This window comes from Pectinophora gossypiella, chromosome Z, assembly GCF_024362695.1.
Source record: "Pectinophora gossypiella chromosome Z, ilPecGoss1.1, whole genome shotgun sequence".
Lineage (NCBI taxonomy): Eukaryota > Metazoa > Arthropoda > Insecta > Lepidoptera > Gelechiidae > Pectinophora > Pectinophora gossypiella.
Window position 1 is genome coordinate 11,212,823 of NC_065433.1, and position 27,898 is coordinate 11,240,720.

At 36.8% G+C, this 27,898-nt stretch overlaps 2 protein-coding genes across 3 annotated transcripts in view; one reads left to right on the top strand and one right to left on the bottom strand.

The window, feature by feature from the left end:
• LOC126379794 (protein zer-1 homolog) lies at positions 1–20,479 on the top strand. Its single transcript, XM_050028681.1, has 9 exons — positions 1–1,296; positions 1,392–1,594; positions 1,920–2,091; positions 2,341–2,502; positions 8,356–8,517; positions 9,278–9,427; positions 9,605–9,691; positions 13,132–13,297; positions 14,404–20,479. Exons 1-9 carry the CDS (start codon positions 280–282, stop codon positions 14,583–14,585), a joined length of 2,301 nt encoding a protein of 766 aa, XP_049884638.1. The 5' UTR covers positions 1–279; the 3' UTR covers positions 14,586–20,479.
• The window catches only part of LOC126379808 (glutamine synthetase 2 cytoplasmic), a 21,602-nt gene continuing 13,751 nt past the window's right edge, over positions 20,048–27,898 (bottom strand). The window contains exons 2-8 of one of the 2 annotated variants that reach the window (XM_050028720.1): positions 25,484–25,534; positions 24,771–24,968; positions 23,063–23,224; positions 22,484–22,697; positions 21,945–22,202; positions 21,259–21,398; positions 20,048–21,028 (exon numbers count right to left, since the gene is read on the bottom strand). In XM_050028720.1, the coding sequence (XP_049884677.1) occupies positions 20,880–21,028; positions 21,259–21,398; positions 21,945–22,202; positions 22,484–22,697; positions 23,063–23,224; positions 24,771–24,968; positions 25,484–25,514 (1,152 nt within the window). In that variant the 5' untranslated portion in view covers positions 25,515–25,534 and the 3' untranslated portion in view covers positions 20,048–20,879. The remainder of the gene's footprint in view (positions 21,029–21,258; positions 21,399–21,944; positions 22,203–22,483; positions 22,698–23,062; positions 23,225–24,770; positions 24,969–25,483; positions 25,535–27,898) is intronic. The other variant, XM_050028721.1, reaches the window with a different exon arrangement.

The window sequence follows — 27,898 nt, forward strand, 5'->3', positions numbered from 1 at the left end:
CTTTGCTTTGTCTAAGGCAAGAATTAAAAAAACAAATTCATTTACTGTCATTTCGTTGCGTTGTGTGTGAAATGTGAAATATTTGCTTCCGTATTTCATGTTCTTTCGCTATTTACGTAGTAGTTTCAATGCCTATCAAGAATTTATTGTGATATCTACAAAATGGATTAATCAACGGTACCAATAATGTGACGCACGTGCAACAGTAGTGCCAAGGAAATCATATCATAACGAGCCTTTGATTTCCCAACGACTAGAACAGAAAGTGCGCGATTGAGAATGTCGTCCGATAGGGCAGTATTTTCTTTGTACGATAGTTCTCCGGACAGTTTGTTTGATATAAGCTTGGAGTTCATTGTCAATAATTTGAATACTGTTACGAAATTAGACCCCGTCCGTCGTTGGCGTAAATTCAAAGACGATGTCATATTGCCAGCTGAAATATGTGAGAAATTTCTACTAGCTTACCAGAAGAATAATCGCGTAAGCGATAACATCGCGAATCTGTTTCGCGACAGATTGCGTACGCGCCTTTACTCGGTGCGGCTGCGGAACTCCCGCATCACGGATGAGGGTCTGCGTTGCTTTCTAGAGCACAGACCTTACGAGTTGGAGCTCGTACAGTGCGAGTATCTGTCTCCGGCGTCGCTAGATGCTATTAACAGCAACAGCCAAAATCTAGTCTCTCTTAAGTTTGGTCCACTAACTTATGTACTATCACAGGATGAAAATTTGTTCAGACAGCGAGGGTATATAATTGACGCCCCAAATTTGAGAAGGCTCACTATTCATCGTCGAGGGTTATCTATTTTCCCTTTACTATTACTGAAGCCCTTGACGCACCTCACACACTTAGACCTTTCTGAGTGCACATCTGCTGGTTCCATCTGGGCTGTAAATGAATTAAAGGACCTAAAATCTCTTATCCTGCACAGTGTGCATTGGGCAAGAGACGTTGTAGATTGGATAGCTAGCCTTCAGTCATTGAGGCACCTGGATATCTCACAATCTAATGAAAGACATGGAAAATATTTTAACCCAAATGATGTCTTGTCAAAACTGGTAACAAGCTTGCCCCTATTGGAGTCTTTAGATATTTCGGGGACAAACTTAGCTGGATCAGGAGCAGCGGCAGTTTCAACTATGAAAACTGTAGGAAATTCTAATGGAATAGAAACACAAGCCCGCTGTGACATACCAGGATTAGTGAGCCGTGTGAACAAGCCACTGGAATTTCTTGGTCTATATGGTACCCACCATGGTGCTTGTAAGAGGCATGATATCCCTGCTAAAGTTGTAAGTTATTAGTTTTTTACATGAATTATATTTTTGTCTTTTTGTATGTGGGTGAGTACCCCACAGCGTGATTTTACAAATTTGTGCATTTCTAGATATCTGGAGACGCCAATGAGGAGCAAATCTTAATTGCAGCTGTGGCATATATGGAGAGACCTGTAATGCTCACTCGTGTCCTCAACGACCTCTATTATTTGTTTCGCTATGAAAATAATGCCTATGTGGGTAGAGCCTTGTCTGTTGTGCTGGATGCTATGGACCAACATGTGTCTGAAAAACACATCCAGATTTCAGGAAGGTAAATCTATTTATAAAAATATATTTCTATCATGTCAAAGTTATGATAATATAATAATACTATAAAATGAATTCTTAATTGATGATGGCCATGTTATTTGAAAAGATGGGCCTAATAAATACAATTAATGCTGAATCTTGCATATAATACATCTAATTTTAGTCTGGCTTTCTAAATATAGTACCATCCTTCTCTTACATCAACTTCAAAAAACAGATAGAGCTAGTTTACAACTGTCAAACTACATGAAAATTAAATTGGTTTATGTCTGAATCGGCACCATACATACATGCAATTACTAATAATCATTGTTTGTGTTCATTAGTGCTACCCTATTCTACATTGTGAAGGGGAGAGAGAAGGCTCGTATAGGAATAAAGCTTAAGAGGCGCATAATTACTGCATTGTTGGATGGCATGGAAGCTCACCTAGGTGACGATACAATGATGCGCAATGGATGCCTCACAATCTGTCAGTTCAAGATACCCACTGATGTTGTAAGTATTGTTTTTAATGACATTTATACCTTTTACCAATTGTTGTCATACATCTATTATAAGAAACCACACAATACAATTCTATTATAAAATGGTTTTTGAATGAATTTTTAAATGCTTTTTAATTAGGCGTGCTAATGTCCTTATTACTCAAAATAGTGTTGGCAGTTTCAATTATGTACATTTTCATTAGATATTACATTGTTTATAAAATATGATATTATGTAAATAATTATTTTATTGTTACAGTTGTTCGAGTATGAACGCGTCGTACAGATTCTTCTGAATGGCGTGGCTGATGTAAATCAAGAAGGTTTCGTTCAAAGGATTGCTATATACCTGCTTAACTCCTTAGCCTGCCAGGTTGACGGCAAACAGAAACGCTTTTTAGGAAACCATGGTGCTATTGGGGTGAGTATTGAAAAAAATATATTATTTTATTATTATTTTATTATTATTGACGCAAACATCATGTGGCCATAAGTGCGATACAGTACATAGCATATTGTGCTTGCGATTGTGGACTTGTTGAAAACGCGCATTATTACACAACTGTTTGTCATTATTGATTATATTTTTTGACAAGTTTAACAATCACTTTGATATTATTATGTCAATGATTGCTGCAAAGTGATTTATTATTTCCATGAAAAATAATGTGTGATAATCACCTGCATTGATTTGTCCTGCTATTATAGAACAACTAGTGCTGAATACATGTGTTATTTTCAAAAAGAAAATATTCATATATTGCTTCCGCAATATATTCCGGAAGATATTAAGTTATTAAAAAGTCACAAATTTTATTACATTATGACTATTTTCTGTTTTCCAATACGCGTATGTTATAACAGGCGACTAAATAGTGGATTGTATCCACTCCAATATTATATGGACAATAAGCTGCTCATATATTACCATATGGTTCATCATAATCCATCTTAGGACATCATATCAAAACTGTCTTCAAGTTGTTTCCTGATTATACTTGTGGTTTGGCCTATCCCATTAGGGATTATGAACAAAAGTTTATGTATGTATATTAAGACTATGTATCTAAGAATAATAATCAACTTGTGTAAATAAAAAATATAAACATATTCTTGCAAGTGCATAAAGATCACATACGATGTTATGATTAATATTATGTTATAATAAAATATGTGTAAACGGTTTTTTTTATACCGGCTTATAAGGAGTAATATTAACATGTCTGAATGCAGCTTAACTTTAACTACTTGTACTGCAGGACTGACTTAAAACATTGACAAATTCCATATGGATGTGACTTGTGACAAGAAATATCAAAATATTCGTTTGTAAAGTTATTTTAGAAAGAGGAGCAGTGTCTGAAATTAGTACAAGGCTGCAAATAGCGAAAGACTAAATAAGATTATACCTTGCTTTGCATAAAAATGAGTTCATTTTAATGATTTTTGTACATTATGGCATGTTAAGCCGTTGGTCCCTGTTACTACTTACTGATGTAAGTACATATTCGTTACATGAGCCATGTCAGGGGCCTTTGGGGGCGCAATAATAACCTTGACACCAGCGTTGCTGAGGTTGGAAAACCACCTCACAACCCACACGACAGAAGAAGACCACATTGGGATCACGGGCCTGAATTTATATATGGACATGCGCAACAACTAAACTAACTGCCATCAAGGTCTCGCGACCGCCGCCGACGTGAATTTCATGCCAACTACAAAATAGTTTATCATTGTACAATTGCATTGAAAGAGTCACCACATTGGAATTTCTTGTTATAATACTTACATAATAAAATATGTGAAAGTATATAATCTTAACAGATTAAGAATAGGTATCTTGCATTTGATTTTAAAACCATTAAGAAGTTTTGTAAGGCGCGCATCATACACGACTATCATTTAGTAATATTATTATATTTATTTTTGAGCAACTGTGTGCTTCAGCTTTTATGCCGGGATACAACTGGATATTGCAGTCGTTTGATTAACCTTTAGAGATCTTTAAGAGGCTACTAAACAAAAAATAGATTTTCTGCTTTTATATGCACAGGACTCATCCACTACGGATCATAAACTATGATGAATGTAGGGATCATGCCCAGTAGTGGGAGCTGAACAGCCTCATTACTTTGCTTTATTGCATATTACCCCTGACTCTGTCGCGTTAGTTTATTATTTTAAAAATGAAAAGATCAAAATATAGTCATTGCTAAGTGAAATGTGTTTTAATGTGAATACTTCTCAAATCAATACTCAAATAGCCACTTGTAGAAACAGAAAGGGTGCCACTAGCGAATATAGCGAATTGTGTATAATTGAATTTGTAATGTGTTACCATTACGAATGAATTTGTAGTAAATTTGTTTTTTGTGCTCAGCGGTGAAGGAAATCATCGTGAGGAAACCCAGAATTCCGAGAAATGTATTTTCAATGCATAAGCGGACCCTGTGAAAAACGGGATAATGCTAGGGAGATGATGACTAATGAATTTGTAGGTAGTCACGATTGCTTGCAAGTTTAAAGAGTCTACGTCAAGTGGTGACTATGGCAGTTACTTAAGATTGGATAATATTAGCTTTGGCCGTTGATTTCAATTTATAAAATAAACCACTTTTGTAAAGTCATCCCTCTTGGGACTTTATATCAGGAGTGACTGAAAGTTGTCTTGTAATTACTTTTGACTCGGCCCATCCCATTATGGATCATATTTATGTATGTATATAAGAGCATAATTACTACGAAAGTGTTTCTCAAATTACAGTTGCGCTAAATTCAACTTACGTCAGTGACATAAGTAGGGACATTAATTAGATTTGCATTTACTTTGTACGAAATGGGGACACAGGAACACCGGTCTTTTTAATCGATTTACTATTCTATTTCACTCCTCTGCTGGCATATAAAAACATAGATGCCGTTCAGTTGTTTATGTTTCCGGGCAGGTTGTTGAACCGACAGAGGGATTATGCCCTTTCCAACATAATCGTCTATTATCCTGTCACCATACTGTTCATCATATTCATGTTAGGATTTCATTTCAAAAGTGGCTGCTTATTACTTATGGCTGTCCTATTCGGTTAGGGATGGCATGCGAAAGTATAACATAACATAGCATCGCGCCCGTGTCTCTAAAGTGATAGGCAGAGGTGGTTATAGTACGTATATTCACCCATGCCGCGTCAGCTACATTTAAGTAGTGTGCGTTACCCCAACAAGAAAGTATCTCCTAGAGTTATATGAGTAGAACGTATAGTTGGTGCCTTATCTGCTGTAAATGTGCCCCCACATAAAAAATGTGTGCCCCCTGTCGTTTCGAAAAAAAATCGAAAAAACGATTCTTGCTGGGGTAACGTTTTTCTAGCAGGAAAATTCTAAACGAATGATCGGAGAGAGAAAAACTGTGCATGGCCAGATAGCTTATATGTGTGCCAAAATGTGCCCCCAAAAATAAAATCTGTGCCCCTTCAGATTTTCGAGATATTGCATTTCCTGCTGGAGTAACGTTTTGATGAATAGTATATCTCTAAAACCATTGCATGTGCCCCTGTAGAATAAACATACGCGAGTAGCTCTTAATGTGTGCCCCTTTGTGCCCCAATTAGATTTTAGAAAATATTTATAGTTTTCAAGTTATCGCGGTTTTATGAAAACCCGAAAAAACATCGCAGCGCCTAAATGAGACAAGGCATAACTTCGCTGAAAACTGTATTCGGTCTTTCTTGACGCTAATAATAACCATACAAAGTTTCCAAAATGTTCATGCATGCGTTTTTGAATAATCTTGCTAAAAGTAAAAACGATGGTGTCATAACTTTGACGGCAAAATACAAGGAACTGGCACAATCCCAGATGTGTAGGTGTAAACCAAAATCTTGTGCCTTTAGTCAAAAATATATGGTGAAAATATTGAGCTTCAAATGTTACGCATTAAGTAAATATAAACAAAAAACCAAAATATGTAAACAACGGCTGGTTATCCGACCAAATCTGAATGACTACTAAAAAGCGACGGATTCATACTTAACGAGGACCTTCTTTATTGGACGTATTATACCTAAGCTGTTGTCCTTACAGTCGCGTTCAAAAGTTTTGAGGGCTAATTAAAAAATATATTAAATGCACCTTGTGACTATATAAATGAAACATAGTTTTAACTCTGCTTTACAATAAATGTGACTTACATTAGTATAAAAATACAGGTATGTCACAAAACAGTTTGGTCACGATTTTGAGCATGTTAGTCACATGTACATTTTATTTGAAAATGGCTCTTATAAATGTACTTAATCATGTGTAAGGTCATAGAAACAGCTATTAAAATATAATCCAATAACAACTTTATTTTATTAGTTATTACTTTTCTACTTCAGTGTACTCAGGCACAACACGTGTGAACCGGTTAGTGAGTAAAGTAAAGAAGGTCATCGATATGTATGAATCCGTCGCTTTTTAGTAGTCATTCAGATTTGGTCGGATAACCAGCCGTTGTTTACATATTTTGGTTTTTTGTTTATATTTACTTAATGCGTAACATTTGAAGCTCAATATTTTCACCATATATTTTTGACTAAAGGCACAAGATTTTGGTTTACACCTACACATCTGGGATTGTGCCAGTTCCTTGTATTTTGCCGTCAAAGTTATGACACCATCGTTTTTACTTTTAGCAAGATTATTCAAAAACGCATGCATGAACATTTTGGAAACTTTGTATGGTTATTATTAGCGTCAAGAAAGACCGAATACAGTTTTCAGCGAAGTTATGCCTTGTCTCATTTAGGCGCTGCGATGTTTTTTCGGGTTTTCATAAAACCGCGATAACTTGAAAACTATAAATATTTTCTAAAATCTAATTGGGGCACAAAGGGGCACACATTAAGAGCTACTCGCGTATGTTTATTCTACAGGGGCACATGCAATGGTTTTAGAGATATACTATTCATCAAAACGTTACTCCAGCAGGAAATGCAATATCTCGAAAATCTGAAGGGGCACAGATTTTATTTTTGGGGGCACATTTTGGCACACATATAAGCTATCTGGCCATGCACAGTTTTTCTCTCTCCGATCATTCGTTTAGAATTTTCCTGCTAGAAAAACGTTACCCCAGCAAGAATCGTTTTTTCGATTTTTTTTCGAAACGACAGGGGGCACACATTTTTTATGTGGGGGCACATTTACAGCAGATAAGGCACCAACTATACGTTCTACTCATATAACTCTAGGAGATACTTTCTTGTTGGGGTAACGCACACATTTAAGTATACGTATATAACAAATTTCACTTATATAACGATCTAGTTTAAGTAAACAAATCATGAAACGATTTGATTCTTAGTGCATTCTAAATGCATTTTAGAACTATTATTAACTAGATTCGTTAGTTAATCATACAGATATAAATTACTATTTCAGTGTAAAGAACACAGTAACTTATATCTCGTTCAAATTTGTAGTTTGCTTAGCTGATCGGAATGGGAGCTAAGACCATTATTTTACCAGTGTGTCAGTCAGTGCTGAAGTGTGTTCAGTTGCGATAGCTGTAACAAATTGTAGTACATTTGCTCTTATAGTTTTGCAAATAAACTAAGCGTAATAACTTTGTTATCTCCGAAATTCATTCGTTCTTCAATCAATCAATCAATCAATCATTCAAATCATTTATTCGCATAGGATTCATGGTTTTGTATAACAGTTGATGGGTTTTTTTATGACAAGTGTATCAGTATTAAAGGATATATTGAAGTAAACGATAATAATTATTTTCTCGTCAGTATTTACTCCACCACTACCACCACTGCCCTATTTTTCCCTAAAAAGTAGCATGGAAAATGCTGCACCGACAAGAGCGTGGCTCTTAAATTGATGATGAGTATTTACTCGAGTACATGTACTAAAGAAACCGTTTATTTTTGTTGGGTCTTGTCTTCTTTTGTTGGTCTTAATAAACACATACGTAATATACATTATACATAAAAATCATTACGTAGAATTCCACTACTGGAATCTTGACTATGTTTTCCTTCACAACAAAAGTATGCACATACCACCGCCTTAAGTTGCTAGATAAAATAGTTATACTCTCAGAAGGGAGTTGTTGGTTCAGAACCTAATATGTTGGGGTTCAATGGGCATAGTAGCCGGTAATAGCCGTATTTGTGTATTTCTGCCAGTCTGTGTATGTACTCGTATAATATCTATTACCTTACTCTTAAAAAGATAGTTTCAATTTTTTAACTTAAATTTGTGGCATGTTACGTTGTTGCAGAAAATGTTAAATCTGATCTCGGACCGGCTGGAGCGACGTCTGTGCGACGATGTGCTGGAAGTGGCCTGGTCGACCATGTGGAACGTCACCGATGAAACACCGCAGAACTGTCAGCGATTCCTCGAAAACCGTGGCATGGAACACTTCCTTGCTTGCCTCAAGGTACAAGCGTCACACACGATATTCTGTTTACACACTGCAATATTTCCTAACACAACATAAGCTCACGACTATATCCCAATCGGGGTAGTCAGAGGAACATCCATCGCAAGATGAACTAAGTATCCACACCTCACCGAGCTTTCTTTTAGACCAATGTGATAACTGATAATCGACTAATTTTGATTTTACGCCACTGCCCGGACCCGTATATCGAAATGCTACTTTCAATGAGTCCCCGCCGTCTGACACGAACTGATAATTGTCTGCTGGGTGCTGAGAGTATTATCTGTATTATCGCCGTAAAACAAAACTAACACTACACATACTAACAGAGTTAGCAGAACATAGAATATGAACTGAAAAAATTAAATTACGATTTTATTTTAAAAGTTACTATTTTCTTTTTTAAATTCGAATTTAAAAGGAGGTTGCATTTAGGAAACCAGTTTGTGAGTAGTATTGATTTTTGTTAAAAATGTTATTGTGGTCTGGTTGACTAAACACGACATCCCCTATGATAGAACCGTGTTCTAAAGTCTTTCTGAGAAAAATGTTTCTGTACGTATCTCAAGTTTTGGAGCTTTAGCGGGCACTAACAAACCATGACAAGGTTCATCTAATATTCATCGAACTTCATCAGGCTCGTTTCATTCAATTGGGAAAGAAAGAAAGAAACATTTATTACTTCCGGACACCACAGACACAGACAGGTACATTACACATAGAACATAGTCGTGATGTTATATTTATTTTATTTTAGATTTTCCCCGACAAAGACGAGCTTTTACGAAACATGATGGGGTTGCTGGGTAACGTAGCGGAGGTGGCAGAGCTCCGGCCTCAGCTGATGGACAAACTATTCCTCACCGTCTTCTATGAGCTACTGGACTCATCCAGCGATGGCATCGAGGTACGCAAGTGGAGATCATCATGCGATGATTTATATTATTATTTTATTTTGGACAAACAGCGCAAGTGTCATCACAATCTTTGCCCATGGCATCAATTTAGCTGTATACAGAAATTCAAAAACAGTCTGATGTAGTACTTGCAGTCTGATAGTGATGTGATTTGTGTATGTTTCCAGGTGAGCTACAACGCCGCGGGCGTGCTAGCACACATGGCGTCTGACGGCCCTGCGGCGTGGACAGTGGACGAACCGGCGCGGAATGCGGTAAATTTTCTTGTATTCCATTTATTTTTCTCGTATAGTGTCAGGATTACTGTTGAGCCGCCGAAGACTCATGTGAAGACTAATACTTAAATAAACAATAACCGGCACCATCTGCTTAACGTGCTCATTTTGTGTATTCTATTTCTGTATTTTATAAACTTTCACTATACCATGTGCCCAGAAGATCCATCTTCTTCCGTCGTGTGGGTTGTGGATCGATGACCGACCACACCAACTCTGTTTTCAGGGTTATTGTTGTTCGAGTGTGCTCGGTATTTTACAATCAATCAATAATACTTTATTGCACAACAACATATATAAAGGACATAAACATACGAATAAAACATAAGCACAATAGGCGGCCTTATTGCGAAACAGCAATTTCTGTCAGGCAACCTTAGGGTGAAAGAAGATTATTCATTGGAGCACGGGCTGGTGCAATAAACATTATATTTTTCAAATCAAATCAAATCAAATATACTTTATTGCACAGAACTAAAATTTCAACAATCAGACATAACACATGAATACAGTACAATTATTTATTATTTTTCGTGCACGGTTAACGAGAAAAATACTGTTAATGACAAAAAACTTAAATGTAGAAGACTCGTTATAAACCACGAACTGGTTAGCGGTAGAATTTTGAAACAACAAATAATATACTAAGTGACATTGCCCGTGCGCTAGTGAAGATTTACGATTGATAAGTTTCTGAGAGCCAGGTTACGAAGGATTATTCACTACCAAGGTTTCCACATGAAACTGTTCTTCCAAATCGTAGGTATTACCGAAGTCGTTGAATGCCGCAGGTATCGCTCGGTTTTCGCTCCGAAGTTACTTCTCCAGTAATTCAAACTGAACTGTAGATGCGTGTGTCGCTATTTTTATGTCCCGTTTTCGCGACGTCTGCAGGTGGAGCAAGTATAGACCTTATGTTTTGTTAATAATCACGACATCCACGAATTAACGCGTGTCTCGATTATACCAGCCAATGTAAGTCCGCGACAATCCCTTATAAGTGGTGTTTGCCCTCTCCTTGTCTGGATGCATATTGTTACACATTGAGATTAATTTTGGAATACTGTAAAATTATGTTGCCGGCCGTATTACATTGTTATGTTAGTAACGGTCAATTTGTGATGTTGTAATAAGTTGTTGTTAAAGTAACGTAAATATATTAAATGAAATTGATATGTAATAGAGAACCGATAGAAAAAAATCTGCTGCCCTGAATAAGGAAATCTATTTTAAGCTATGACCTTACAGAGGTGCATATAATATGAACTGTCACAGTGGTTTATTGCGCACATAGTAACACTATTATCTGGGAGATTGGGTTAAGGTCTTATCAATTTAGTCCGCATTGAAACATTTTATTGTTTTCTTTTTTTATTTTCATCTAAGCGGCATTGAATTGCACTCAACACAGTTTGCGCGTTGTCAATCAATGTCACCAAAAGTAATTTACTTTGTCGTGGTTTATAAGTTTATTGTGTTTGATCTATAGAACAAACGGTAATATATACACACGTCAAAGTTGTATGGTTATACTGTAAACTATAAATTAAAATAAAAAATAATGAAATTTGGACAAGTGTAAGGCACAACATACAAATAAATTTGTACTTACTAATTCTAAGTAATTACTAGGATCATGACCATTTTGCTATTACTTTAATTTGAATTGGCTACAAGACACTAACTCTAAAAAAGTATTCGCAATAAATACACATACATAAACTCACGCCTATTTTCCACCTGGGTAAGCAGGGACTATAGAATTTCATTTGCTTCGATCCTGACACACTTCTAAATAATGATAAAATAATAATTAATAAATACTGATTTATAAAATTGTTACAGAAATATAAAATCGCCAATTTTTTTTTAATTTGGCAAAATTGAAAATTAAATCGTGTGCCTTGTCTGAATAATGAGATTAAAAGAAGACTTTATTTATTTATAAAGGTATCAATTCGAATAATTTATTTGTAGTAGTCGTATAAAATAGTTTCAAACATAATAATATATTAACGGTATCGAACTTCGGTAAGGAGATCGAATTAAAACTGTAGCATTGTGATGGATGATTTTGTCGTAGCATTTTTTAAATACAATAATTTAAAACGATGTTTGTGTTAAGTATTTGAAGTATTCTATGTTTCTATATACATCTGTAAATATCACGCCTATTTATCTTTAGGGCTTACCCCAAAGGCTCAGTCTCTGCTTACGTAGACCAGAGTGCTGTATGAGTAATCATTGAAATGAGTGTTAATTAAAGTCAAGTGCAGTGTAGGTAATAAGTCGAAATGTCTTTTAAATATTTTATGGGTTCTCTATTGTATTCCCTAAAATTTCTTATCCTACTTTTTATTTTCCTTCACATTTTAGTCCTAAGTATCGAATGTCCTAATGATCCTAGTCCAATTTTGTTAACTCCTAGTGTTCATTGCCCTATTTTTTTTCATCCTAATGATGGTAAGCCCTAATGTCCATAGTTACAATCGTTTATATTCCTAAAATGTATAGTCCTAAATAAAATGTGAAGGAAAATAAAAAGTAGGATAAGAAATTTTAGGGAATACAATAGAGAACCTTCACCGCCGCCTCTCGGCCCTTCGGGCCTCGATGGTCACAAGTAACCTAACCCACTCGGCTATATGGCAGGGGGCTCGCTTTGCTCGCCCCCTGCCATACAGCCTTCGTAACCTATATCTACAGTGTCGGGGTGCCGCGAATTTCCGTGCTCGCTTCGCTCGCACCCGTGACTGCTGTCGTTACGAAACAAATCTTCACCGCCGCCTCTCGGCCCTTCGGGCCTCGATGGTCACAACTAACCAAAATATGTCAAATAGATCATATAGGGAATGAAAAATTCGGAATTTCAAACTTTAGGGACATTAATATTAGAACTAAAGAATATTAGGACAAGTATTACGGTAGGATAATCAATATTTAGGATGATCGAACATTAGTACAATTAAATATTAGGAACATTTTCCTAAAAATTTTAAAAGTTCGGAAAATCGACTTTAGGACTATAAACATTAGGAAATACAACAGGCCCCCACGTACCATCTATCTTGGTGCGGGAGTCCTACTCACACTTGACGGAATTTATTATCTCTGTCTAACTAACCGAATGTTTGCCGACAATCTGTACTTTGACGTTGGTAGTGTCATTGTCTAGTAACAATGGAGTCGTATTTCCTAATAGATCAACGATATCCATCTATCTGTGTGTCCATCTTAAAAAGAGCTGTATATATACCTAGAGCAGAGGCTGTGGTCTATGATGAAAACCACATCCATAACGAGAAATTCCTCCATGGATGATCACCTATTTACGGTTTAGGAGATATGGCCCGTTTTACTCGTAAGATTAAGGTCGAATTTTGGATTTGAATTTTGACATAGCTTATATGTCTGTTTAGGTATTGGAAAGAGTGGCGGCTGCCGTCGACCGCTGGGACCTGCATGCGGAGAGGAACATCAACTACCGCTCGTTTAAGCCGATCCTGAGCCTCCTGCACGCACACCACACGCCGCAGTGCCAGCACTGGGCTGTCTGGGCGCTCGCCAATCTCACCACTGTATACCGTAAGTATTTAAAAATATACGTATAGGTCGACAAGAATCGTGGATTATGGCCACATGCGAAAAGATCCTTGTCGCTCTAATATCAACTTTCTATCGATACCTTCGGGAAAAGCCATGCCTTCAAAAGGCTAGTTATATTCCGTCGTGATACCTGCAAGCAGAAATCGGGCAGTACTAGTCATGAAAAATAATTATAATAACTGGCCCCACAGCTTTCTTTTGTCTTTTTACTTTAGAAAGCCAGTGATATCTAATTATTTATTTTGTAAGTGTGCTCAATGTTAGCTCACATCAGACACGACGAATCGATTTTTAAGAATAGTTGATCCTTGTCGCTCTAATATCAACCTTCTATCGATACCTTCGGGAAAAGCCATGCCTTCAAAAGGCTAGTTATATTCCGTCGTGATGCCTGCTAAAACTAACCTGCAAGCAGAAATCGGGCAGTACTAGTCATGAAAAATAATTATAATAACTGGCCCCACAGCTTACTTTTGTCTTTTTACTTTAGAAAGCCAGTGACATCTAATTATTTATTTTGTAAGTGTGCTCAATGTTAGCTCACATCAGACACGACGAATCGATTTTTAATAATAAGAAACATCTGAAATATGGCTACACTTTCCGTAACTAGACCGGTTAAGGCTACGGCTTGCTTTGTTTTCCGTTTCATTTTTACTGTCTTGTCACTTTTATAACACACGCCAATTTGTATAACTTAATGTATAAGCTTATGTATACATCCAGAAATGTTGGTATACTCGCATCATGATCAAGAGGTTATGAAGCTGCTATTCTACTGTTTCCTGGGAGTCCGAAGGGTTAATACCACCAGTTACTAGACAAGTGTCAATAATCGTAACCGCCAAGCAGCATCTTAAAATTAATGCCAGTATGTACGGCGTGTAATGACTTAGGGTGGCGCTAGTCCCAGTATCGTGAGTAATATTTTCCAAAGTGCGTTATGATTTTGGATTAGCTGAGATGTGATTCAAGTAGACAAGCTATTAGCTACTGTTCTGGCTTTTTCACAACTAGTTTCCAATTAGGAATAATAAAGTTGGGTTTCTAGCAGTGTTGGTAATTAAGCAAAATTGATATTTCAGCGGACAAGTATTGCGGCTTGGTGGAAGCTGAAGGTGGCCTTAAGTTGCTCAAAGAGCTTATGGTGCACCCAGAACCTTACGAAATGATCAAAGGCCTGGCTCATGTCGTGATCGAAAACTGCGGGCGGTGGACGTCACGCGACTGCGACACTCCGCCGTTGACGAGTAGTCCGGACAATTAACTAATGGAGTTCTTTGAGGAGATAAATCCTCAAGTGCGGGACTAGCCCCTGGCGCGGAGGCTGGCGGACTGGCTGGCGGCACTGCTGCTGCTGGCCGCCGCCACCGCCATCATCCGCCTCCTGCGCCAGTGAGCCGCCTCGTAGCCCGCATCCTCGCCCTCGCCGCCACATCCGACCCTGCCCGCTCCCCAGGGTTCACTGTGTTAGTACAATAAGTAAAGTATATGGGTGGTGTGTGCCAGTATCTACATATATAAGTGATATCTGCAGTTACAACTCAGTGCCGTGAACTTTATCGTCACAGTAACAAAACGATGATTTATCGAGCTTAAAATTTTGGAACTGAAAATTCATATTTGTACCGTCGATGTTATATTCATCAATGATACGAGATAGTAATAATGAGGAGTTTTATATATTGTTTGTTTGTTTTTACCTATTAGACCTAGTAGTATAATATTATAATAATTTACGTTTTTTATTATAAATTAACAACATGAATTGTTTTTAAACAAACAAAAATATTGATGTTAGTGTAATTATTATTATATTATTAAAATGATTATTAAAATTTTTATCGCTTCAGTAAATATTGTTTTAAATTTTAGGATGGTATGTACATTATTGCTATTGTTTTATAAATAACGTGATCAAGGTACTTTATTTCAGCTTGTAATAAAAATAAATGTTAATACGATTGTTTTGCAATATTTATCCGCCATGGTTATGAAGGTTAATGTTTTTTAAGTATTATCATTGTGAGTAAACATAAATTTATCACTATCGGGAGGTTTTGCCTCATACACGGAACGTAAGCTCTGAAGGGGATCGGACGTCATTCATTTATAATTGGCTTGAATAAATCGCAAAGAAATTCAGAATATTCTTAAAGTAAGAGCCTTAATAGTATTGTTAAGCAAAAAAAATTTTTCCTCACATATAGTCTTACAATAATCTTACTGTGAATCGGTGTATAAATGTAACTCGCAGAAATGAAACAATATTTGTAATATATTAACTATTTACGTGATCAGTGTTCAGGGAGTATCTAAGTCGACTGACTGTCAGCCTAACACTCAGTCTACATATACTTAGGTACAGGAGTAACTAACTGACGTGTTTCCAAGCCAATACTTGTTTTTGTCTACTTGAATTATTTAACTGTGAGTTTAATGCTTCTCGATTGTACCTCTAGATAGTAGTTGAAAATCTTCTAGGAATGATTCATTTCGTACAAGCTAATTTATACGCCAGAGAAATAAGTGTGTAGCAAACGCTAGTTAAAACACCTCATTTCTGTATAGTATAGATATAAATCACCAAGTCAATGCTAATATAATGACTAATATTCTTAATAAAATAAAATTAGAGATCGAGTTCACTTTACAGTTTTACAATTAACAATAGGATAGTTTGATAAAATGTTTGATAAAGCATCTATTCATTTATATTACCAAGATTGTCTTGCAGGCAGCTTGCACATAAACAGCAAAATAATTAACTATTTCATCACTGCTGTGGGTAAATACATACACAATCGCTGGGCATAAAGGTATCATTACGGTAACATATCAGTTTTAATTGTATGATTTTATAATAACAGTTTTAATTCATTCAGAGATAAGAATTACATTCAATTGATTTGTTTGTCCGTCAAAAATCTATGTATAAACGGTCGCCCGTAATTTCTATCGGGGTAGGCAGCATTACAAGTCGTAGGAAGACAACTTGCAGCTACTTTTGGGTATTGATGTCATAAGAATATAAACTGTTTAAAAACAGAATAGGGCCCTTTCGACTTCTACGACATGTTCTCGATGATAAGCTGTATGGAACATTTTATGATATTCTTTTAATCTCTGACTATGTGTATTATTGTTACAACATACATCTCAGATACTATCTAGTGTATAAAGACTAACCATACACTTTGGAAGGAGACTTGTGTATCTCAAATTCCCAATTCTCATGATCAAATTAATTACACTGTAAGCAATAAACCTTATTTAATTTATATGTGTCAATATGTGAATTGATGAATACTAATCGTTCTCGAGGTAAATCGAATTAATTAATTTATTTTACAAACAAATTGTAGGTTGTTTAGAGTAGTTGGTGCATACCACTGCAGTCAGACAGTAGATACTTTATTCGCAAGTTTTGATTTCCTTTTGTTGAAATGTAGCTTAGCATTAATAAAAAATATTTGCCTTATTTTTATTATAATTGTAATTACAAAATGAAATTATAAAAACGGAATGGCGATCTTGAATATCGTATTATTAAGCACTGTTTATTACAGTGATATTCATTTTACTTCTTACTGCCAAGATTTTAACTGGAAAGCAATGAATAAGCAGTGTCTTGCTTACAATTAGAAATATATTTTAATAAATACCATTTTAGAAATAATTGTGTGTATACATAATACCCAATATTTGAAAAACACCTGAATATATCGTGTAGCTTTGTAATATATGTATAGTTACTATGTTCACTAATTGGTGTACCGCTATATGAGCAGTAGGTACGTGTAACAGAATAACCGAACGCAGAATGGGAATGTCATTTAAATTATTTATACATGTGGTAAGTAAGTCAATATTATATTAAAGATCTAAAAGGAAGTTATTATTTGACAAAGATATGTTACAGGTGAATGTGGCGCTGTGATGTGAGATCTTGTAACACTGTATAACCGCTATGGTTGCAGTACGTAACAATAGTTTAAATGACATCACACATTTCGACAGGTTGTAAAAGTAGAGTTTTGAAATTAAGATCACTAATATGGTATTTAAAGTACTTATTTATGCTGTTTAGTGGTGTTTATTTAAAAAGTGGTGTAGGTGTACGTGAATCTCATGGCAAATGTCGACGGTAAAAGCTTACCAAGCAACACTGGGGTAAGAGGCGAGCGGATAAACTAATCAAATGAGGATAAAAACTAGAAGCTGAAATGTAGGTGGCAGCACTGTTGAGTGTTCCTCAATTTTGACAGTTCCCATCTAAAATTCGTGATAAATTGCTATAAAATGTGGAGCAACGTGGAGTGTACTCCGTCTGAAGGATAAACAATATGTTTGTTTACTCAAATAGTATGGCGAACTGTCAAAATTTACAACTGTCCTTCTAAAATGCGCAACGTGATAAAATTATCGATCAAGAAAAGTTTTGTCGAAATCGATAAGTTTGTCATTTTACCTAACATGCGTGTCACGCTCAAATAAATTACCATCACGATAAAAGTTTATCACATCGAGAAACCGATGTAGCTATTTTTTATTTTTTGTATATGGCAACATACATACGTTTTGAACCCTTTGTAAAATCCACATCAATTTAAGCTAAAAGCCTGTAATCCAAGCTCATTTTTTCTCAAAATAAAACTGACAGTATGGACATATTACGTTGATGTGTCAAAAGTCCACAGAATCTGATATAAATATGGTAACATGTTAGCGTTCGACAATATATCATGTTGTGGTATTTTGGCAGAGCGACATGACTTTTTTTGTTTGCATTGTTAACACCAAACGATAAAACGACATATAACGTCAAAATCGATAAAAAGACTGACAAAATTTTATCACGTTGCGCAGGTTAGCCCGGATGGGAGAACTAGATAGTTTTTATCCTCTTTCTATGGAGTTTGTATAGAACTACACACAGTAGTAAATGTTCTTCTAACTATCCTTTATAATACGCCTTTTTTGCACACAGAAGAATCCTCATTTTATATGAAACGTCCAAGTAATGATCAAAGACGATCCCATATGCGGTACGATTCGTCTGTACGATTTGATGAAAATCGTGACGATTGATCGCATCGCAAATGACGCTCATACACGAAACGATTGGTCGTAACGATCGATCATTTATTTATTTGAAACTGAAGTATAAACACGTGTTCTAATAATTCAATACGTGCCTAATAAAGGAAAATTAACTTCTTTTCCTTACCTATGTGGCGGTAACTTTGATTCGGCTACAAAACAAAAAAAAAGAAGGCCTAGAAAAATGTGGGTTAAGAAATGGCTATTAAAGCAAAACCAGTATTCGCATCTAAATATTTTAAAGGAATTAAGGTTCCATCCAGAAGAGGCATAATTATATGAGAATGACGGAACCCACGTATCTAAAATTATTGATTCATCGTTACGATATTCATGATTGCATGGGTTTTTGTTGCGATTTCCGATATCGTCTTCGATGAAGTAAATCGTTAACGATCTTGATATACACTATCGATTCGTCATTTCGATCAGTCTTTGCTCAGTAGTTCCTTCAGAGGAACTGCTAAAGGAACTACTGAGAATAGAGGTCTGTAGCGACGGATCGGACAAATCGTACTGTATATGGGGCCCTTTAGTGTCACAGTAAAAATGCTACCAAGAACTTTGAGAGGCATTTTATTTCGCTGGCTGACATTTGAACCCAAACAAACAGAGAATCCAATATAAGTGGAAATAATGGCCATAGACGTTTGGCGCTACGTTCTTTATATTACGCATATCACTTTTTTGACAGCGAATATATTTATTTTTACCAAAATGTATGAATAATCAAGATTTTTAATACAAGTTAGGTGTCGGTAGCTTCGACATATATTATATTTATTGCTCGCGGGTCGGAAATCAATGATCTCCATTTAACGTTTTTTGTTGCACTTATTGTAGATTTGCACTAGTTTTAAAGTGCCGGGTGAGAGCCTTCAGCGCTCCCCATTTGTCCGGCCAAGTAGTTAATACCATCTGCGGCAAATCTACAATAAGTCACGTCAAAAAAAAGTAGTTTTAACATTTAGTTGACACCCTGTTAACTAAAACAACGAACATGCTACTCTCAAATTGAAAATCAATTAATTTCCTGTTTATCGAACTTTTAAATGTTATAAGGAATGTTGCAAATGTATGTTATTTACTTTTGTTTGCCATGAGATTCTGGGAGACCTGCACTTTTGACAGTTTAAAAGTTTGTAAAAAATCTTATGAATGATTAGCAATGATTTGAAAAAATTGTACAAGAAAATAATAATGATTACTTTATCAATAAATGAATTACTCTCAAAAAGGCCTTATACCATCAAATGCCTTTTATTGATTACAAATAATACAGCAAGGAGGTCTCACCGCAAGCTCTATGTTAGAACTTACATAACACCAAATAGCAATAATATTTTATAATTATTTTCAAAGTACGTAATTCTTGAAGGTGTCTAATCCATCCAGCAGATTCAGCCTATTAGCTGACTGACCCGTAGCTTGTATTAAATACTTATTATACTTAGGTGTTTTTGTTACGTGATTTCAATGATTTAAAATGTTAAAAAAATAACTAAACAAAAATCTAGAAAGTCTTACCTCTTTAAAAGATATGTCGTTTAAGGAAATAATATGTTATAAATAAAGAATTAATATAACATAAGTGTTTCACTGGATGAGAAAGAAAACGACCTCAAATACAACAAAGTATCATTTATTTTTTATAACATTTCATTTTATATGGTTTTAACATATTCATAAACAACATAAAATTTGTCAAATCATTCGCGATTCGAAGCATGCAAAGTAAATAATATTTAAACAAGATATACGTATAACATAGTTTAAACACGACACGATAATCTTGTGCTTTGCTTGTAGTACTCTCGTGGTATTTATTTTATGTGCGTTTATTATATATAGGCTCATTATCTTACCATACAATTTTATTAGATGGAATATTATTATGTTTAGTACCTTATAGAACTAACCTATAGAATATTTTGTGACAATTACAGGTAGCTAAACATTGTATTATGTCCAAATGAGGCGAACTTTTGATACAACTACAGCCAAGTGGAAGTTGTCAATCGTACTTGAACGTATTAGCTTGGCTAATTTCTTTGAAGTGGTTAGGTTAAAATGATATGTGGTTATTAGTATAAGTATAAACAATAAACATAAAAAATGACAATTACTTTTTAAATATCACATAATATTCGTAAAAATATGATCTATGTTATTTTATAATATCTTATGTGGTCCATTATAATCTACCTCTATCACGTGTCCGCTTAGAATAAATTATGCTGCCATTATAAAGAAATAAAAAGATTCATCTAGGCCTATTTGATATAGACTACTTCTTTGGCCCTGTAAAATGCAAGACGCAGACTGTATAATTATAAAAGTGGGGTGCAGAGTGGGGCTAGTTGCTCCTTTGTTTTCTGCTTGTGGCTTGAGCCACTTGGCCTGGTAGACGGAGTGGTTTAGCTGACACGGGAGGGGAATGCCTGAGTGCACGCCGAGTTTATTCGTTTAGTATGCAAGTGCGCATGAGCGCGTTGCAGACGGCGTACGGGTCGCAGTTGGACGCTGGCCTGCGGTCCTCCAAGTAGCCCTTCTTCTCCTCGGCGACTGTGCGAGGTATTCTGATGCTGCTGCCGCGATTCGCGACACCTGTAACAAAGATTATCTTTAATTTAAATAAATCGCCTCTAAGCATTTTGCGAACATACCTATGTCACGCAAATATACCCAGTCATTCTGTTCAAACATAATCGCGCTGAATACTTTCAGGTCGGGAAAATTGCGATGAATAAAATTTTTCCTTTCACAGGAGACGATCATAGTTTATGGAAGTCTCATGTTAATAATTCGGAAATATAATATTTAAATAAGTAACTAACCTGCGCTAAAGTCATTAATACTGGCAGTTTCATGGAGACCGGTCAACCTTCTCTCGTTGTCCTTGCCTCCGCGAGGATCGTACACCTTGATGTGTTTCATGTGCACCTTCGACAACTTGTCTATTGCCTTCTCGATTTCACTGCAAAACGAATTATACATAAATGATGTGATAGGATCACCTTGTAATGCTTTGTATCCATAAGGAAAACTATGAAGGCGCGTGGCCACGAAGCGGATATTGCGTGCCGATGTAATGTAATAGGTACAAACAATTATCACCCTAGCATTTGTCTCATATTTCATGGGGACACTTACCTAACCTATAGGGCTAACATGAGCAACGTGATAAAATTATGTCACGGTCATTTTATCGATTCTGACGAAATAATTATGTCGTTTTGTGGATTAGTGCTAATATGTGAACCCAAATAAGTCATGTCGTTCTGTGAAAATATGAACAAAATCACGTGCCATGCATGTTAGAGAAAAAAACAAAGTTATCGATTGCGACAAAATATAATAGCCCTGCTGTAGAATTTTATAGGTCTTATTTTTTACAGAAGCAATTGCCATCTAACCTTTCAAGCCGAAGGGAAACCAGACTATTACAGGTTAGGTTAGGACATTAGAGCAAATGAGTGCCTTCGAAAATACATTTGTATCTCATAAATAAAACAATACGTACATAATACCGTTCTCCTCCCTCATCTTCTTGGTAGAGAAGTTGGTGTGGGCCCCGGAGCCGTTCCAGTCTTGGACTGGTTTGGGGTCGAAGGTGACGATCACGCCGTACTCCTCAGCTAGCCTGTGCAGGATGTAGCGAGCGATCCAGAGGTCGTCTCCCGCCGTCACGCCCACGCTAGGCCCCACTTGGAACTCCCACTGTGAGGGCATCACCTCTGCGTTGGTGCCGGAGATAGGGACGCCAGCAAACAGGCAACATCTGAGGAGCAACAGACATGTAAGTACATCTCAAGTCCTCCCATATATTTTATATGCGCTTTAATTTTAAGAATATTTTTAAAGTTGGACTCTACTGGACTGGGGATATAAAAGGATGATAAGCCGCCAATCGCAATTGCATCGTAAAAGACGCAAGAGATTATGCCCAGTACTATTGTAATTATAAATAGTCGATGGGTTGTCGGTCACCATAGTTGGATTATAAGTAGAGTTGATTAATAACTAAGTAGGTGTGGCAATGAAGTTAAGTTCGTTATTTACCTGTAGTGTGCCTCAACGAGATCTCTGGCAAACACCTTGTTTGCTCCGACGCCGCAGTAGTAGGGACCCTGTGGCGGGGGGAAACCGCCCGGGGGCCACCCGAAGGGCCGCAGGTCTGCGTCCAGAAGAATGTACTCCTGCTCGATGCCGAACCACGGCTCCTCGTCTTTGCACTGATCTGACGCTTCCTGGCACTTCAGGCGGTGGTTGCTCTCTACGATAAAAATATTTTTTTAAACTTCAAAATCAATACGTTTTTCTAAATTCGGTAGGTTTCATTGATGGGTTTCATTCCTATTTTCCATCAACACCGCAAATCACAGTCCCAAATTGTCTTGTAAGTACCAAATACAGATGCACTTTCAGGATAAAATGTTTCTTTTCCTTTAATTTTAACATTAAGTAGGTCTTTATTAGATACTTAAATTGTATTAAAAAGTAAATTTTATATAGACGTGTACAGCGGCATAGTTAGATAATACCTTAAGTATTTGTTCTTTTTTGCGTTCATAATGAATCTAATTATTGCTGATAAATAAATGTGATTCTAACTCTATGAACCTTCGTATAACAACTAACCTGTGGGTTCCATGTTATATTTGTAGGTATCACACATAACGAGGATGTGGTTTCCTCTGCGGAAGGGATCCTTGTAAATGGCTCGCGCCACCAGGAACGTGTCCGAGTTGTGTCCGTCCGCTTGTCCGGTAGAACTGCCGTCGAAGTTCCAAATCGGTAAATCTAAAATAAATATTAAGTAGTTAATTAGATACACAGTGCAGCTACATGCTCACTTTCCGCAACTAGGTAGGATCTATTGTATTTTTACATCCAAATTTCTACAATCTAAACTGCTCTACATCACAACTTTCAATTGTATAAATTAAAAAATCTTCTACACGTATCTAATAAACTAAGCACATGTCTACCATCTAACATTTGTACGACTGCGGAGGACATATTGGCATGAAACCTGTAAAGTTCTCATCAAAGCTATCATAGTTTTTCTCCCGCTGCTTGCAGGGCACTGTTAGCACGTAATCCAGATCCTTCGGGTAAAAGTACGGAGTCTTGTACTTATGGACATACGTAAATTTCACTCCAAGTCTCAGTTTCCGTACCTGTTTTTTTGCCATCACTTCTAGTATTTGGCCCATTGTGTCTATAATAAAGGCAGAAAAGTTTTTTTTTATTTCACGCTTTATTTGTCACTTGGTAAATACAAGTTTATTGAATATACCTGTCTATTTACTATAATATAATGTTTAGGCATGTTTATCAACATCTAACAGGATGTTGAAGGTCGAACAATTTACTCTAACTGCGCTAATTCGAATAATTACACTTGTTAATGAGGATGTAATCATAAAACGCTTTTCTGAATGTATATATTCCGGCAGTTAAAATGATAATTTCTGAACTCGTTGCGAAGGCTGACCTATATAAACGATGACGTTATGAAGGAAATGCGACATAAATGGCGACGTCTAATTATTGTTTCATGGAAAAATTGAGTTTCTCGTTTTTATTCTCATTTTAAATTCAACAACTGTAATGTCGTAATGTCCATAGTTATATCAGTTGTTCCTCTTTAATGAAAACACTACCCAAGTTGAACCTTACTATCTAAGTTGAAATAGAAGGAGTCTAGTTAAGAATATAGCATCGGTTTGGACTCGACTTATTCCTTAAAATACGTAAGCGTATACAATCAACTGCATTAGTGGGAGAGCTCCAGTAGGTATTCATTTTAATTCTTTTGCATAGACATAAAAAATCATAAACTGCCTATATACGTCCCACTGCTGGGCACAGGCCTCCCCTCAATCAACCGGAGGGGGGTATGGAGCATACTCCACTGCGGGTTGGTGGAGGTGTTTTTACGGCTAATAGCCGGGACCAACGGCTTAACGTGCCCTCCGAAGCGCGGAATCATCTTACTTTTTCGGACAATCAGGTGTTACAAGCCTGAAAAGTCCTTACCAAACAAAGGACAGTCTCACAAAGTGATTTCGACCATGTCCCCATCGGGAATCGAACCCGGACCTCCAGGTCGTGAGCCTAACGCTCTAACCACTAGACCACGGAGGCTGTTGCATAGACATTTCGTGTAAAATGTTATAGGTACCTACCCTCTTTTATGCATTGAAATCTAAATATAGTTTTCTTTGTGACACATTATATAAGAACCCACATGTGACCTGTGGGGCAGGCAGGTACCACGGAATACCACTTACTATGATCCTGATTCATTGTGAAAAACGAATAATATAGGTAGTGAGTTTACCTTTTGGTGATTTGGGGATGAAGTTGAGAGTGCGGTCCTTGCAGCGGAGGTGTTCGCCGGTGCCGTCGATCCAGATGTAGGTGGCGAGGATGCGGTCGACCGGCAGCGGCAGGTCGTTGTACCGTCCCAGCAGCGTTTTGGAAAGCACGGCGTTCGGCGAGTTGGTCAACACTGGCCCCGACATTATTTTTGGGTTATCTGTAAAAAGTCATCACGATTATGCTAATCGTCCTCCGTTGGTCAGGTCACTCCAAAGAGTATCCATGCAAATTTAAAGGTAAACTCGTCGTAAAGACAGGTCGTTACGGTGAATGCCAACCTCCCCGAGGCCGCCGCGGGCGACGCCGTCTGTCAACAGTGGCCCTCTGCTCCTCTAACATGATTCAACCTTTCCTTGAATTGTTAATCTGACTCGTTTAAACACCGTATTATCCAAACAAAGGAAATGCCACACTTGCAATTCCTTTGTATCAATAAGGAAACAAATGATTTATATTGGCTTAGTTATCATTATTATCAATCACTATAATTTCAAAAAATGACGCGACGTTAGTTTTGATTTTATGTCATCCGTCAAACCTGTCACTTAGGTTTTGATAAAAGAACACTTATATGAATAAACGTACAGGATTTTCGCGCTTACGCGGGATTATAATATATGTATTAAATTGTATCATTTTGTTATTGTTGCCAGGACATAATGATTGATTTACCTTCTATTTTCCCGTGTGCGGGATCAGCCATGTTTGCCTTTTTAAATTAACCTGCAACAACAAATATTTTAATTGTAGCGTAAGTAGGTATACTTATACTACTATCCACTTATTATTTATAATAAAAAGTAACCTAGAGCTATAACATAATTTGTATTATGTATCTATATCTTACGCCACGATTTGACAAATATTTTTTATACGCAATACGCAAGCGATAATATCCTTGACATTTTTAATTGAATATTCATTGTTATTATAATGCCTAACAGACTTGTGTAGACAATCTCAGGCCACTTCCTATTAAACGTTGTGACCTCCCCTCCGCGTATCCGTTATATTCATACTATGACTTTTCCGAAAATAGATTGCCGAAGACGAAGCGCTTGATTGAAGGCATATAAACGATTAAAGATTATAGGCATGCTAATTATTCTAACAAAACAGAGGGTCTCAGGTATAGATATAGTTAATAATGTCTGTGGTCACGCACGAACAATTGCAGATAACGATATAATATATATTTTAATATAAGGGCATTTCTACGGAAGGGTCTATTTTTTCTCAATTCGGTGCCGAAATTGAAATTAGGCTTTTATGAATATTTTAATGACAAATACTGAACTTTATTCCATCTTGAATCTAATGATGCAATTGGGACCAGATTTGGTGAAGTGGTTTATGAGAAAAGTTAATCACCGAATTGGGCAACCATCGAATTGAGAAAATGAAACATCGAATTGAGAAGCGGCTCAGTGAATTGAGAAAATGAATCACGGAATTGAGAAATAAGCCAGCGAATTTAGAAATGCTGTCAGTTATTATAGAAATAATGCAATGAATGACCAATAATGATGTGGTATGGGCATCTGATGAAGAGGAATGGAAGTCATATTAGATGGTATGTGGTGAGTATGAATGTGCATAGACATAAGGGGTAGGAGACGACCGAAAAAGGTGTGGATTGGATTGCGTGAGGACGGATATGTGTATGAAAGGTGTATTAAGATGACGAAAGACAAACAAATGAATATCGTAAAAAATAGGAAACTTTTCCCCACGAAGGGAAGAAAATGATATATTTCATGTCTTGCCTAGGCTTGACCATGTGAGATTACACCTTCCTCACTTCCCTTTGACCTGCGTATCCACGCTGGTGGAGGAAATACCCAAGCTAGGTCGAAGTCCCATGTTTTGCTGAATGCATCTATGAAAATAGCACCTTTGTCCCTCACATCTCAAGCCACACAAATCGGAATTACTTTCGAATGAGAAGTTGCGAAAAGGTCTATCTGAAGAATTCCCCGCTTTTTGAATAGAAAGTTCGTCACTCGATCCGACAGATGCCAGTCCGCTAGAGATTTCTGCCGCGAGAGGCTGTCGGCAATCTCGTTGAAAACACCTAGAATGTATTAAGCAAAAATTTATATTCTGTTCCTTTGAGCAAGTTCCAGAAGTTTTGCTACTAGGTCTGTTAAGAGACTGGATCTTGTTTCCCCGTGATTCCTTATATAGGACACAACCGTTTTGTTGTCGGACTGAACTCGTCTTTCTCGTAGTTGGGGTAACGTCATCTGAAATGCTCGGTATACTGCATACAGCTCTTTGCGATTTATATGCCACAAGGTTTGGCTCTTCTCCCAAACTCCGCTGATTAGAGACTCGTTGACATGAGCACCCCATCTGTTGTCTGAAGCATCTGTTGTGATGAATACTGTGCCCTGACATGTGAAAATTGTTCGTCCTTTGTGAAGGTGTTCCAACCACCAAGAACATTCCTGTAGAGCTTTTGTCGGTATTAGAAATTTCCGTATTTTCTGGTGTTGAGGAAGACAAATGGCTGCACGTTGAAGACGTCTGATATGTAATCTTCCTAGAGGGACCGTGAAAGATTCAAAACCCAATTTCCCTACAAGACTTTTTCCTGTGACCCAATTCCAAGTTCCTGATTTCAATACTTCCATAAGGATACTTGTTAAGTTGTCTATTCTGCTGTCCGGTATAAAGGTTCTGTTTTTCTCTGTGTCCCACATTATCCCCAAGTAGTCTAGACAATGGGTTGGTGGGTTCAGAGATTTATTTCTGTTTATTTTCCATCCAAGCTTTTCCAGATAATTTACCACGTATAAGGTGTCTTCCTCTAACTGGTCTTTCTGTTGATTGGCTAAGAGGAAATTGTCGAGGTAAACTATCACTCTTATCCCCTTATACTGGATCGCTGCACAGCTAAGGGTTTTCCCTTAGCTGTGTTTGATACCCTTGCAAATGTGAGCGGTGCAGTCGATAGGCCGAAAGGTAGGCAAATAAACTGAAGTTTTCTGTGTTGTGTACTATTGTCAAGAATTTTCTATGACCTGTCTTTATAACTTTATATCTATTTTAATGTAGCATGGTATTTATCTTGTGGCAAGATAG

What these genes read in the sequence shown, in the direction of transcription:
- LOC126379794 (XM_050028681.1), top strand. Translation starts at nt 280, where the DNA reads ATGTCGTCCGATAGGGCAGTATTTTCTTTGTACGATAGTTCTCCGGAC. An exon ending in TCAAGATACCCACTGATGTT is followed by an intron (nt 2,092 to 2,340) that starts GTAAGTATTGTT and finishes TTATTGTTACAG; the next exon opens with TTGTTCGAGTATGAACGCGT. An exon ending in GAAACCATGGTGCTATTGGG is followed by an intron (nt 2,503 to 8,355) that starts GTGAGTATTGAA and finishes ACGTTGTTGCAG; the next exon opens with AAAATGTTAAATCTGATCTC.